Genomic DNA, 13,425 nt, shown 5'->3' with positions numbered 1-13,425 from the left:
AATAAAATTGTCAGCATCGAGGGGATTGAGACTTAAGCCAATGAAAATCGACAAGTGATAGGAACCCAACCTTTGTGATTTGAGATCCCATGAAGAAGGTTCAATGTGGTAAGAACAAGTCACATGTTAGTTCTGCTAGCGCAAAATTTAATCTTAGTCTCTTTCCTATGGTATTTAAGAAAGTGCTAGACACTGCATTATTGAGAAGATAATATATAATGCTTTAAGCGATTATCATATCCCTTATGGGAGATGTATGACTTTCAGAATATCTTGATGAAATCTCTTATATGAGTGTCAAGTGGGACCGCTTGCATAGATCTTAGCAAAATCTCTAGAGCACTCATGAATATCAGGCACGCGCATGACCTATTAACGCACAACTGTGTAACAACAAGAATTAGGGGGGTGTAATATGATTGTGAGGCCTCTAACATGCAACAATTGTCTGGGTTCCATAGCTTGCTAAACCAATTCACCGTGTCTTAAGTCTTATTAGTCTAGGACGGGTTCCATAGCTTGATATACCATTCTGATGCATTACATCTACGATGTTTACCCAGAAAAACACTTTTTAACTTTTTATTTTAACTTTTGAAATATGTGGGGGATTGTTGTATTTTTGAGTTGATATTATATTTCAAAAGTTATTAAAAGTTGTTCATTATTTGTTGTTGATTTAATCATGTGATATTTACTTAGTCAAAGCCCTATTTATCAAATTTATTATATATTTATTTTTCTAACTATTGATACTTGACGGTTTGGTCAAAGGCTTAAATCTCATTCCCTATTATTATGCCTCATTTTCCTTAATATAAGGAACAACTCACCACAACTCTCACATATATATCGTTTATTTTCTCCTCCAAATAAGCCTCACGTAACTTACTACAATACATAGTAATTGCTATTGCAGAAAAAATATTTGCATATAGTATACACATACATACTCTCTCACTTTATGTTTCTCTATACACAATTATTTTCTATCATCAAAATATTGAGTTTCTGAGTTGCATCTTATGTTATTTTTAGATAAATTTGAGTTGTTGTGTTACCTGCAGTTATGATTCATAACGGGGAAGGACATGTTGTATCCTGGGAGGATATGCGTTTACGAGGTGGATAAAATCCTCAAGAACAGAGTGATTTGTGAAGATTTTGATGTTACATAACAACGTGTTGTTTTGCAGGTTTCCTCTAATTTGATTTGTGAAGATTTTGATGAAGCTGTGTCTGCAATCAAATTCGATAAGTTCATTTTGCCTTATTTCACTTTATTATTAGTCATATTTATTTGTTATGATATTTCTCTTTAATTTCTTATATGTTGTAATTCCACATCTAATTTTCCAACAAACTAGCATGTGCGTGATGCAAAATATATCTCACTTATACACTATAGAATTGATCTAGGCTTTTTATTGCCCTCTGATCGGTGTTCATTTGTTAATTTTTTAGGTATTTGTTGGGGATTTTTGATGGACAACTTTTGGTGTGCATTTTCTCTGTGTACATTCGTTATCCATTTTCTTACGAGGAGTGTTATTTGAACAACCAATTTGGTGATAATTTATTTGACAACCATATTTTACAAAAAGAAAAGTGGTATTGGCACGGAAACCATAGCAATAGAGAGATAAAGTAAAAAGTAATGTGAATATGAGAGAGAAAGTTGTTGCAAAAGTTGTTGCTAAATGGATGTTCAAATATCATTTCTCTTTTATTATATATTTGTCATTAAAAAAATTAACCTCATAGTAAGTAATAGTTATTACTACCTTATCTTGACCACCACAATTTCCTATTCTACTTCAAAACAAAGAATGACCTTTTAGTTTATACTTTCTTGATACAATTGATCACACCTGAAATCTACGTATGTTAGTTTTCATGACAAAATTACTTCTCCACATGCCTATTTTCACTTCATGTGATATCTTTTTGTTCTATCTTCAATCTCTAAATTGTAAGAACCCGAATCCAAATATGAGCTCGTTTGTTATAGTTTTTTTAAGAAAAAAATCACTTATTTTAAAAAAATAATCACTTTTAAGAGTTTTGCATCCGTTTGTTACATATTTAAAAAAAAAAAATCAAAATCTAAAAAAAATCTAAAAACAGCTTCAAATGAAAAGTTGTTAAGAGCAGCTTCTCAAAAAATAGATTTTTTTTAGAGGAGAGAAAATATGATTTAAAAGATTGAACTAATTTTGTAATAAAAAATCTCTTTTATATAGTTGTATCCAAACAAACTAGATTATTTATTTAAAAAAAAATGATTTTTATTACGGTAAACAAACGCAAAATAGATTTTGATTTTTCACAAAATTCTTAAAATATAATCTCTAAATTATTTTATGTCAAAATCACTTTTATTTAAATCCGTAACAAACAGACCCATAACTTGTCAGGCATGGATCTACATTGTGGTAATTGGGCGTTGTTGACTCCACTTGTTCATTATTTTGGTAACCAATAGCTATATAAATTTAGATGATCCCATATACAATTTCATATTACCCCCATAAAAACTTGTTTAGTGCAGTAAAGACAAGCAATTACACCATAATACTACTTAGTATTAAAGACTAAAGGCTAAGGAAAATGTGGATTGAGTTTCCGATAAAGAAAATTTGATGCAGTGGTAAATAAGGAAAATTTACGTTAGCATCCTACTCTAATATCTTTTAATGTTGGTGTCTTGCTAACGAGTATTTCTAGAGAACTTTTTAAACATTTTTAATTAAAATATATTTATTAAAAAAGTCAAATATTTTAATTTCTAAAATATGAATAAACAAATTTCTATATTTTATCAAATAAAGAAATCCCTACAGTTAAAGAGATAAGGATAACAAACAAACCTTAAACTATCGAAAAAAATGAATAAGAAATCAACGAGCTTTGTCAACAAAAAGAAAATCTATGAGTATTAAAAAGCTTAATCAACCATGCGGCCGGCCCTAGCATTATCAAAAGCACCTTTAACCACTCGGCTCAAAGTTAGACATTAAGTGTTAATCTTAGTTTAATTAATTTAAATTTTCCCTCACCTGTGCTTTTGTATTAAAAACTAACGAAAAACTGGTACTCCCACCGTCTCATAATATTAGTCATTTAAGATTTGTGCACGATTATTAAAAAATGATTAATTGTGTTGATTTCAACGGTAAAATTAGTAGTATTTACTAAAACACCTTTATTAATTGTAGTTAGTGGAAAAGTTAAGTTGGATGAAATTCAATAAATAAAAGTATAATAGTGAAAAAATAATAAATATTACATTGATATTATAGTACAATTATTTAAAAAAAAATAATATTAAAGAGACAATAATTATGAGACGGGAGGAGTAGTTATTTTTCGTATAATATTAATCCAAAATTGGTTGACCTATGAGGCCATGACAACCGAAAGCTTTCGAGCTTTATGCTCCAACATCACCTTTTTTCTTCAAATAATTTTTCTTTATATTATACATTCCCACTAAGAAGGACACGTGTCTTTATGTTGGCATGGTACTGAAAAACAATAACGGTTAACATGAGCTTTTAAAAACAAACTTAAATATGCAAAATGTCCTATAAATATTAAGCATTTTGATTTTGTCATCGTGAGTTTAACTCAGTTGGTATGAACAATATTCAAACCTCGACCCCCATCAAAAAGCGTTTTGATTTTAATCCTTGTAGAATTGATTTAGTTTGGATTTGATCCTTGTAACATATAGGTTATTTAATTTAACCTCTCAAAATAAAGACTCAAATAAAAATAATAGAAAACAATTTCAATATGAATATATTTCTTGGGGTTATAACAAACCATCAATGACCAAATCAAAATATTTTTATATTTGCATGTTGTTTTGTTTTGTTTTGATGTTTTCTTTTGCCCTCAAAATGTTGTAATGGTGTTGTAGTGTTTTAGGAAACCTAAGTAATTTTTTTGGCAGGGTTACAAAGTAACGAAAATTAGAAAAGAAAGAAAAAAATAGAAATGGAAGAAAATTTAAGTTCTAAGTTTGTCTTTTAGAATGAGTGATTCCATACTTGGTGGAGGACGGTTTCAGCAAACGGTAGAAGTCAAATGAAAGCCTTCTTTAGTCATCAAGTTTGCAGTCTACACTCGTATTTTGCTCAGGCAAAATATGCACTAGAAAAAAGTAAAATTCTCTTCTTGTTGTAAGGCCTCCGAGATATGAAGAATGGTTGAAGCATGAATATGTAAGGTATGGCTACTGAAACCAATGAAGATATTCACGGTTTCCAAACAATCATTTTCAGAAATCACATTGTGTAACCTCGATTATGATAAATATCAATCGCTATTTGTTTCGCACGCAGCTTAGCCAAGAGAGCATCCACACCAACCTAAGTAATTACTTATAAAGGAATTGTTTCCTAACTGTTTGTATCTTTTGAAATTACCACATGTCTTGATTATCATTTATTCTTAAATTATTTTCAATATTAACATTTCATAAACAATCATTGTGAGAATAATATTAATTGAGAAATAATATTTGAACAATTATTTCTTGACAACTTTTGTGATAACTTTTTCTTTCATACTCTTATTATATTTTTACTTTCTCTCTATTACTTTGGTTTTTATATCAATACTTCATTTTCTTTGTAAAATTTTAATTGTCTCAAAAATTGTCATATAAATGAATGTTCAAATAACACACAACTCAATGATTTTGTATTACATGTTTCAATGTGCATGCGTGCTCGCACATTTAATAAACAATGTGCAATGTCCCCTCCCATGTATTCTTCTTCCATTGTAGTTGATTGCTTCAACATATCGATGCTATGTGTCATCACTTTGTTTATCAAGGAATAATGACATCACAAGTATTGATTTACTAAGAAGCTTTAATGGATAAATGTCACATTGCTGACAATGTTTTTGTTAGAAGAATGACATTTTAAACGTTGATAGTTAAATATGCTTCAATAGGTCATGTTGAATGCCATTACTTATTTTATCAAAGAAGAATGATTAGAAAGACATTGATGGGAAGGGTCTTGAAGATACCTTACTAATGACCTCTTACACTTCGTAATACTATAAAGTCGGAACCATGTATCAAAAAACACTACTCAATTTGATGAAAACTATTTTAACTTATTTTTTAAAACAACTAGTAACAAAAAGATTAAATAAGAGAACAAAAGAAAAAGACAATGATCATACGATATTTGTTAACACAGTTTGGCCAATTGTGCATACATCTACGACTATAAAGCAATTATAGTTCCGTTTGTATATACTGTTGTCATACCCCAAATTTTGACCTAAGGTCCCACTGACACACGTCTCCGAACTCGGACCAAGACTCACATTTCAGTAAAAAAATTCGGCAGGGAGGTATTTTGAAATACCTCATAAAGTTCCGAATCGGGCCCTCTTCTCTCAGTCTTTAATTATTTATTTCCATCTTTTAATTTAGAACTCTAATTTTAATTTTAGTCCAATTTAGATTAAATTTCTTTTATTCCCATTTTAAATTTTCCTTTTTATCCTTTTTAAAACCAAAAATATAGACATTATCCTTTTATTATTAATTTTTTCTTTTTAATTAAAGTCCCAAAATTGTCCAAAGATAAGTCCAACAAAATAGTCCAAATTCAGATAAACAGTCTCTCATCTCAATCCTTATGCACGTTCTGTTCCTTTTCCATTCCAGTCCAAATCCAGTTCACACTGCCTCATCTGAAACAAATCCAGTAAAAAAACAGACGCATTTCCCTTTTTCTCCTCCACAAACTACTGATTTTTTGCTCATCAGTAACAAATCCTAGCCTCAAACTCACTCTATAAATAGAGACCTGCACAACAAAGAAAAAGACAGAAAAAACAACAGAACAACAGAGCACAGCAGAACACGCGAAAAAACGCAGAAGCAAGAGCAACAGAACACGGCATCGCACAAACACATACACACAGCGTCAACACGCAGCAACACAACAAAACACGCGCACAAGAAGCAGAACGGGGGCGCACAGAGAAGGAGCCAGAACCGCACAAAGGCAATCCGAATCGCGATACAAACACGATTTCCAGATCACAGTCGCACACGCAAGCGGTGACAAAACATCACGACAAAGCCAAACAGCAAGCGTACGGAAGCGACACACGCGCAAAGGAGGTAATTTTCGCGTTTTTTTTTTGTAGATCTAGAAATTTAGGGGTAGTATTCAAGTGTTGTGAGTGAAGAAACGAGATTAGGAGAGCGAGCCGGTCTTAAAACCAAAAAAAAATCAAAAAAAAGAGGAGCTTTTAGCTCCGGCGCGGCGGCGCAGCCGCGATGGCTCGCCGGCCACCGCGCCGGAATTCTCCCGGCCGCCCCTCACCTCCACCGGAGAAGAAGAAAGAAGTAGAGAGAGAAGAGAGGATTTGAGGGATAAGAGAGAGAAAGAGAAATGAAAAATGAAAGAAAAAAACCCCTACAACCCTTATATATCCCCAAACCGGGTCGCCCATGACCCATGACCCGCGACCCGGTTCGTTTCCTTAAAGCCCAATTTCCCTTTCTGCTTGTTATTCTGCACCCCCTGTCAACTACTGCACCCCCACCTTGTGTTTGGACCCTTTTTTTTTTATTCTTTTTTTTCGTATTTATTTATTTTATTTATTTTTTTAAGCATTTTAATTTTTATTGCAGACCTTAGAATGTAAATAGGCTTTTTATGTAATAGTCATAGATTTTATATTTCTAACTTAGGGTAGCCGCGTTTTTATTCTTTATGCTCCGTTAGTTTATATTCTAATTCATTTATTCAAAAACAACAAAAACATGCAAATAACCAAAAATCACAAAAACATTTTTCATAATAAACCTTGATCCAAATCAAGTGACCGCATTTTTATTTTATTTTCTTAATCAAATATCAATCAATTTAATTATACTTTGAGTCATCTTTCTTTTAATAAAAAACACAAACCAATTCTTATTTGCCATTTGGCTTTTCAATTTAAAACCTTTTTTCAAAACTAATAAAAAACACACCACCAATCAAACGTCAATTTCTACCCCGAACTACGAGGTTTTGATCCCTCACGGGTACGTAGGCAGAGGACCATGTCCTTCCAAACAATAAAAAATGTAGATAAATTAGGTCTCACTTTCTTTTTCTTTTAATCATCACATTAACTTCTTTTTCAAAAGCAAGCAAGTTATAGCACATTAAATTAAATAAAACCAAGAGGTTCCCGTAGAGTACTACGGACATAGAGGGTGCTAATACCTTCCCTTTATGTAACTAACCCCCGAACCCAAAATCTTTTCAATATGGGGTTGTTTGAACTTTTTCCCCCTTTTCATAATAAAATTAAATGTTCAGTCGTGAAATAATTAGTGAGTCAAAAGCTAATCAAATAGCCTTGATCTCCGAAAAATGACGCGACAGAAATGGCGACTTCACTGGGGACCTCCCCTAAGAGGGTTGAGCCTAACTTGGCTTTATTTAATTCTTTGTGCTATAACTTGCTTAAAACAAAAACAAAAAAATAAAGATGGAAATAATTGTATATATCTTTTATCTCCTCTCTTTCTTCCTTTCTTTTTAAATATGAGTGGTGAGATAAAGCCCTACACCCGGGCTTGAGAGAAACATAAGATAGGACGGTGGTATAACCAAAGTGCCTTTCCGAGAGTCAAGTCTCGTGTTTAGGTTCATGTGGTACAACCCCACTCAATGGAGGAATCTTGAAAGTAATCTATGTTGGCATGAATAGTCGTGTTGGCATTATATTTTCAAGTGACCGTTGAAGTTGAGGACCTTTAGTTACCCTTAACCCATCTTAGCCTTTTTAGGACGTAGTGCGGTGGCTAATCAAGAGTAGTCTTGAATTAGTTGATACGCGATACTACACTCAAATGAAACTTTCCTACGGATATTATTGGATCAAGAGTAGTCTTGTAACCTGATAACATTCGGAGGTAGTTGATGACTTTGGGAACTGGATAGAACCCGTGATACAGGTACAAATGAAACCATAGTCCTTACCAAATGGGGTTATTACCTTTAAACTCCAACATGATGAGCTTAACCTACGCATAATCATGCATACATGCATTCATTCATAATTTTATCTTTTTTCATCAAAAATATCGAAGGGCTTATACTTGTTTTTGTAAATATCATAGGCATGGAAAGAAGAAATACTAGGAAGTTTACATTCAGGAAATTGGATCTAGAGAACTTAAAGAAGCTTGCATTTGAAGTAACTAGCTTGGAGAATTTTTGTGATCGTCATGGGAAGTTGCTTGGTGTCCTCTGGACAAATATCGATAAGGGGTGCTTGGAGACCTTGGTCCAGTTCTATGACCCTGCTTACCACTGTTTCACCTTTCCCGACTACCAGCTTATGCCTACCCTCGAAGAATACTCTCACTTAATTGGCCTACCCGTACTTGATAAGGTACCTTTCACTGGCTTAGAACCCTTTCCCAAAGCTGCCACCATTGCAAATGCCCTCCATCTCAAAACCTCCCTCATAAAAGAAAAACTTACCCTAAAAGGGAATCTCCCAAGCTTACCTACTAAATTTCTTTACCAACAAGCCTCCGATTTCTCCAAAACAAACAATGTTGAGGCCTTCTATTCTATCCTAGCTTTACTCATCTATGGCCTAGTATTATTCCCAAATATTGATAACTATGTTGACATCCATGCCATCCAAATTTTCCTCACAAAGAACCCAGTCCCCACATTGTTAGCTGATATATATCATTCCATTCACGATCGAACCCAAGTAGGTCGTGGAGCCATCCTTGGTTGCGCACCCTTACTATACAAATGGTTTACCTCTCACTTACCTCAGACCCATTCCTTTCAAGCCAACCCAGAAAATCTCTCCTGGCCCAAAAGAATCATGTCCCTTACCCCATCCGACATAACCTGGTACCGTGCCACTTGTAACTTCACGAACATCATTGTCGGTTGTGGAGAATACTCAAATGTACCCCTTCTCGGTACGCAAGGAGGAATCAGCTACAATCCTATCCTTGCCAAACGTCAGTTCGGATGTCCAATGGAAGCTAAGCCAGATAACATCTACTTACAGGGTGAATTCTACTTCAACCATGAAGATCCCTCAAACAAAAGAGGGAGATTTGTCCAAGCATGGCATGCCATTCGCACACTCAATAGAAGCCAGTTGGCGAGGAGATCAGACTCTTTACAGGGGTCTTACACTCAATGGGTCATCAATAGAGCTTCCGATCTGGTCTTACCATATCATTTGCCAAGGTACCTATCTTCAACAACCCCAGCTCCGGCTTTACCCTTGGCCCCCGCAACTGTGGAGGAATGTCAAGAGAAGTTGGCCCGATCGGAATATGTGGGTGCTACTTGGAAGAGGAAATATGATGAAGCTATGCTCAAGATGGAGACTATGAGTGGTGAGATAGAGCAACGAGAGCATGAGGTTCACAAGTTGAAACGACAAATAGTAAAAAAGAATGTTCAGATCCGAGCTCAGAGCACAAGGCTATCACAATTTATCAGCGCAGGGGAGCGTTGGGAGTTCTTCAAAGATGCACATTCAGATTCTGATGAATAGTCTACTTCAAAGAGCTTGAGAGTTCCCAGTTTTTCTTTTATTTTTGTTTTTAGCTTTAAGTTAGATATTTATCTTTTTTTTTTTTGCAAAGTCTATCCCTTGGCTTCGTTGTCTAGAAAGGGAATTATCTTATAGTATGCGAATTATTCAATGGAACTCTCAACTATGATATTTACAAAAATACTTTCATAAGTCCTTCGATAAAAAAAAATATACGTCTATTTTTGCATAAACATCATGCATCATCCTGCATTTCATAGTCTCAAATCAAAGTCTCACACAAACTTCCTTTTCCAGAAAAAGGGTCAACTCGTTTCATACGGTGGCCCCACGTATCATCTACAAGTCAACCCGTACTCACTACACTCGAGCAAACGTAAAGAAGAAGATGGATTATCTTGAGCAGGAAAATCGGGTACTTCGTGAAGAAATGACAGCCAGGCAGACTAGGATGGACGAGATGGCTGAATTAATAAAAACAATGGCGGAAGCTCAGACTCAAGCTCAAGCACAGATTCAAGCACAAGCGCAAGCATTGGCACAAGCGCAAACTCAAGCTCAGGCCATAACAGAAGCGCAGGCCCGATCACAAGCACCTCCACCTCCTCCTGTCAGAACGCAGGCCGAGGCATCTTCTTCTTGGACACTATGTGCTGACACTCCAACGCAGTCCGCTCCGCAACGTTCCACGCCTTGGTTTCCACCTTTCACTGCTGGGGAGATATTTCGTCCTATCACTTGTGAAGCTCAGATGCCCACTCACCAGTACACGGCTCAAGTACCCCTACCTGCCATGAGGGTCACTCCAGCCACCATGACCTACTCAGCACCTGTGATACATACAATTCCGCAAACCGAAGAGCCTATCTTTCATTCAGGGAATGCAGAGGCTTACGAGGAAGTAAGCGATCTACGAGAAAAGTATGACGAACTACGCCGAGACATGAAAGCCCTCCGTGAAAAAGGGAAATTTGGGAAGACTGCGTACGATCTCTGTTTGGTACCGAGTGTGCAGGTGCCTCACAAATTCAAGATCCCAGATTTCGAGAAATACAAAGGAAGTTCTTGCCCTGAGGAACATCTAAAAATGTATGTGAGAAGGATGCCTGCGTATGCCCAAGATGATCAGATTCTTATTTACTACTTCCAAGAAAGCTTGACCGGCCCTGCTTCAAAATGGTACACAAACCTAGACAAAACAAGGGTTCAAACTTTCCGTGACCTTTGTGAAGCTTTTGTGGAACAGTACAGTTACAATGTAGACATGACTCCGGACCGAAGTGATCTCCAAGCCATGACTCAGGGAGATAAAGAGACGTTCAAAGAGTACACCCAACGGTGGAGAGACACCGCTGCCCAAGTCAGCCCACGAATTGAGGAGAAAGAGATGACCAAGCTCTTCCTAAAAACTCTGAATCATTTTTATTACAAAAAGATGGTCGGGAGTACACCAAAGAGCTTCGCGGAGATGGTTGGTATGGGAGTACAGTTAGAAGAAGGAGTCCGAGAAGGACGCTTAGTAAAGAATACAACTCCTGCCAGTGGGACCAAGAAGACCGGGAATCATTTCCCGAGGAAGAAAGAGCAAGAAGTCGGTATGGTGACTCATGGAAGGCCTCAACAAACTTATCCAGCCTATCAACACATTGCCGCCATCACACCCACCTCTCACCCTTTTCAACAAACAAATAACCATCCTCAAATACCGCAATATCCTCAAATACCGCAATATCCTCAAATACCACAATATCCTCAATTCCCACAAAATCCTTCACCACAAAATACTCAACAACCATACCAACAATTCCCATACCAACAACACCCTCAACAAAATTTCCAACAACAACCTTATCAACAACGCCCACAACAACCGCGACCACCAAGAATGCCGATTAACCCAATACCAGTCACCTATGCAGAATTACTTCCCGGCTTACTCAAGAAAAACCTTGTCCAAACTAGAACAGCTCCTCCTATCCCAGAAAAACTACCATCTTGGTATAGACTCGACCAAACTTGTGACTTCCATGAAGGGGGCCGTGGCCATAACATTGAAACTTGTTATGCCTTTAAAAGCACAGTGCAGAGGTTGATCAATGATGGAAAAATAACTTTCACAGACTCGGCGCCAAATGTTCAAACAAACCCATTGCCGAATCATGGTGCCGCAACAGTCAACATGATCGAAGATTGTCAAAAGACTCGTCCCATTCAGAATGTTCAACATATCAGAACACCCTTGGTTCCGTTCCATGCCAAGTTATGCAAAGTCGACCTTTTTGAGCATGATCATGATCTCTGTGAAATATGCCTTATGAACTCCGGAGGATGTCAGAAAGTAAGAAATGATATTCAAGGGCTTCTAGACCGAGGAGAGCTTGTGGTCGAAAGGAAGTGTGATGATGTGTGTGTAATAACTCCCGAAGGACCTTTGGAGGTATTTTATGACAGTCGAAAGGCAACTATCACCCCTCTGGTGATCTGCTTACCGGGTCCACTGCCATATGCTTCTGAAAAAGCCATTCCATACAAATACAATGCCACCATGATTGAAGAGGGTCGTGAGGTTCCAATACCGCCTTTGTCTAGTGTGGATAATATTGTTGAAGACAGTAGAGTTCTGAGAAATGGGCGCGTTGTTCCCATAGTGTTCCCAAAGAAGATTGATGCTACAATAAACAAGGAGGTTCGGACTAAAGATGCTGGTATCGCCAAAGAAGTGGATCAACCCAATGGGGCTGGTACAAGTGCAGAGTTTGATGAGATTCTCAAGTTAATAAAGAAGAGCGAGTACAAGGTTGTTGACCAACTGATGCAGACTCCATCCAAAATATCCATAATGTCTTTATTACTAAATTCTAAGGCCCATAAAGATGCATTAATGAAGGTCTTAGAACAAGCTTTTGTGGATTATGATGTAACGGTGGGTCAGTTTGGCGGAATAGTAGGGAACATCACCGCATGCAACAACTTGAGTTTCAGTGACGAAGAGCTCCCAGCAGAAGGAAGGAACCACAATCGGGCGCTGCATATATCTGTGAACTGTAAAACCGATGCTTTGTCAAATGTACTGGTGGATACTGGATCATCTTTGAATGTGTTGTCCAAAACAACTTATACCCAACTCGCTTACCAAGGCGCACCTTTAAGACGAAGTGGGGTAATGGTGAAAGCTTTTGATGGCTCGAGGAAGGATGTCCTTGGTGAGGTGGTTCTACCTATCACAGTTGGGCCACAAGTTTTCCAAGTTAATTTTCAAGTCATGGACATTCAAGCTTCGTATAGTTGCTTACTAGGTCGACCCTGGATTCACGAGGCAGGGGCTGTCACATCCACGCTGCATCAAAAGCTGAAGTTTGTGAAGAATGGGAAACTAGTAACTGTAAACGGTGAAGAGGCTTTATTGGTGAGTCATTTGTCGTCTTTCTCTTTCATTGGGGCAGACGATGTCGAAGGGACACCTTTTCAAGGGTTTACTATAGAAGATAAGAATACCAAGAGGAATGAAGCCTCTATCTCGTCTCTAAAAGATGCTCAGAAGGTCATACAAGCAGGAGGGTCCACAAGCTGGGGAAAGCTGATAGAGCTTCCAGAAAACAAGCACCGAGAAGGTTTGGGTTTCTTCCCATCTACTGGTTTGTCCACAGCAAAGAAGGGCACTTTCCACAGTTCGGGCTTTATCCATGCAATCATTGAAGATGATCCTGAAAGTGTGCCACGAGGTTTTATAACGCCAGGAGTATCCAGCCACAATTGGGTTGCTATAGATGTTCCTTTTGTTGCTCACTTGTCCAAGTAATGCATTTGTCTAGTTTATGCTTTTCTTTTCAAAAAAACATCCTT

General features: G+C 36.9%; 1 protein-coding gene across 1 annotated transcript; it reads left to right on the top strand.

Annotated features, from left to right (window-relative positions):
- Nucleotides 1-9,970: 9,970 nt before the first annotated feature.
- Nucleotides 9,971-13,381, top strand: LOC120579502 (uncharacterized). Its single transcript, XM_039831906.1, has one exon. The coding sequence runs from the start codon at nucleotides 9,971-9,973 to the stop codon at nucleotides 13,379-13,381; it is 3,411 nt and encodes a 1,136-aa protein (XP_039687840.1).
- The last annotated feature ends 44 nt before the right edge of the window (nucleotides 13,382-13,425 follow it).

The sequence above is a fragment of the Medicago truncatula genome, chromosome 3, assembly GCF_003473485.1.
Source record: "Medicago truncatula cultivar Jemalong A17 chromosome 3, MtrunA17r5.0-ANR, whole genome shotgun sequence".
NCBI classification, from domain to species: Eukaryota; Viridiplantae; Streptophyta; class Magnoliopsida; order Fabales; family Fabaceae; genus Medicago; species Medicago truncatula.
The sequence above is the reverse complement of the archived record's forward strand: the minus strand, read 5'-3'. Positions and strand labels throughout refer to the sequence as shown.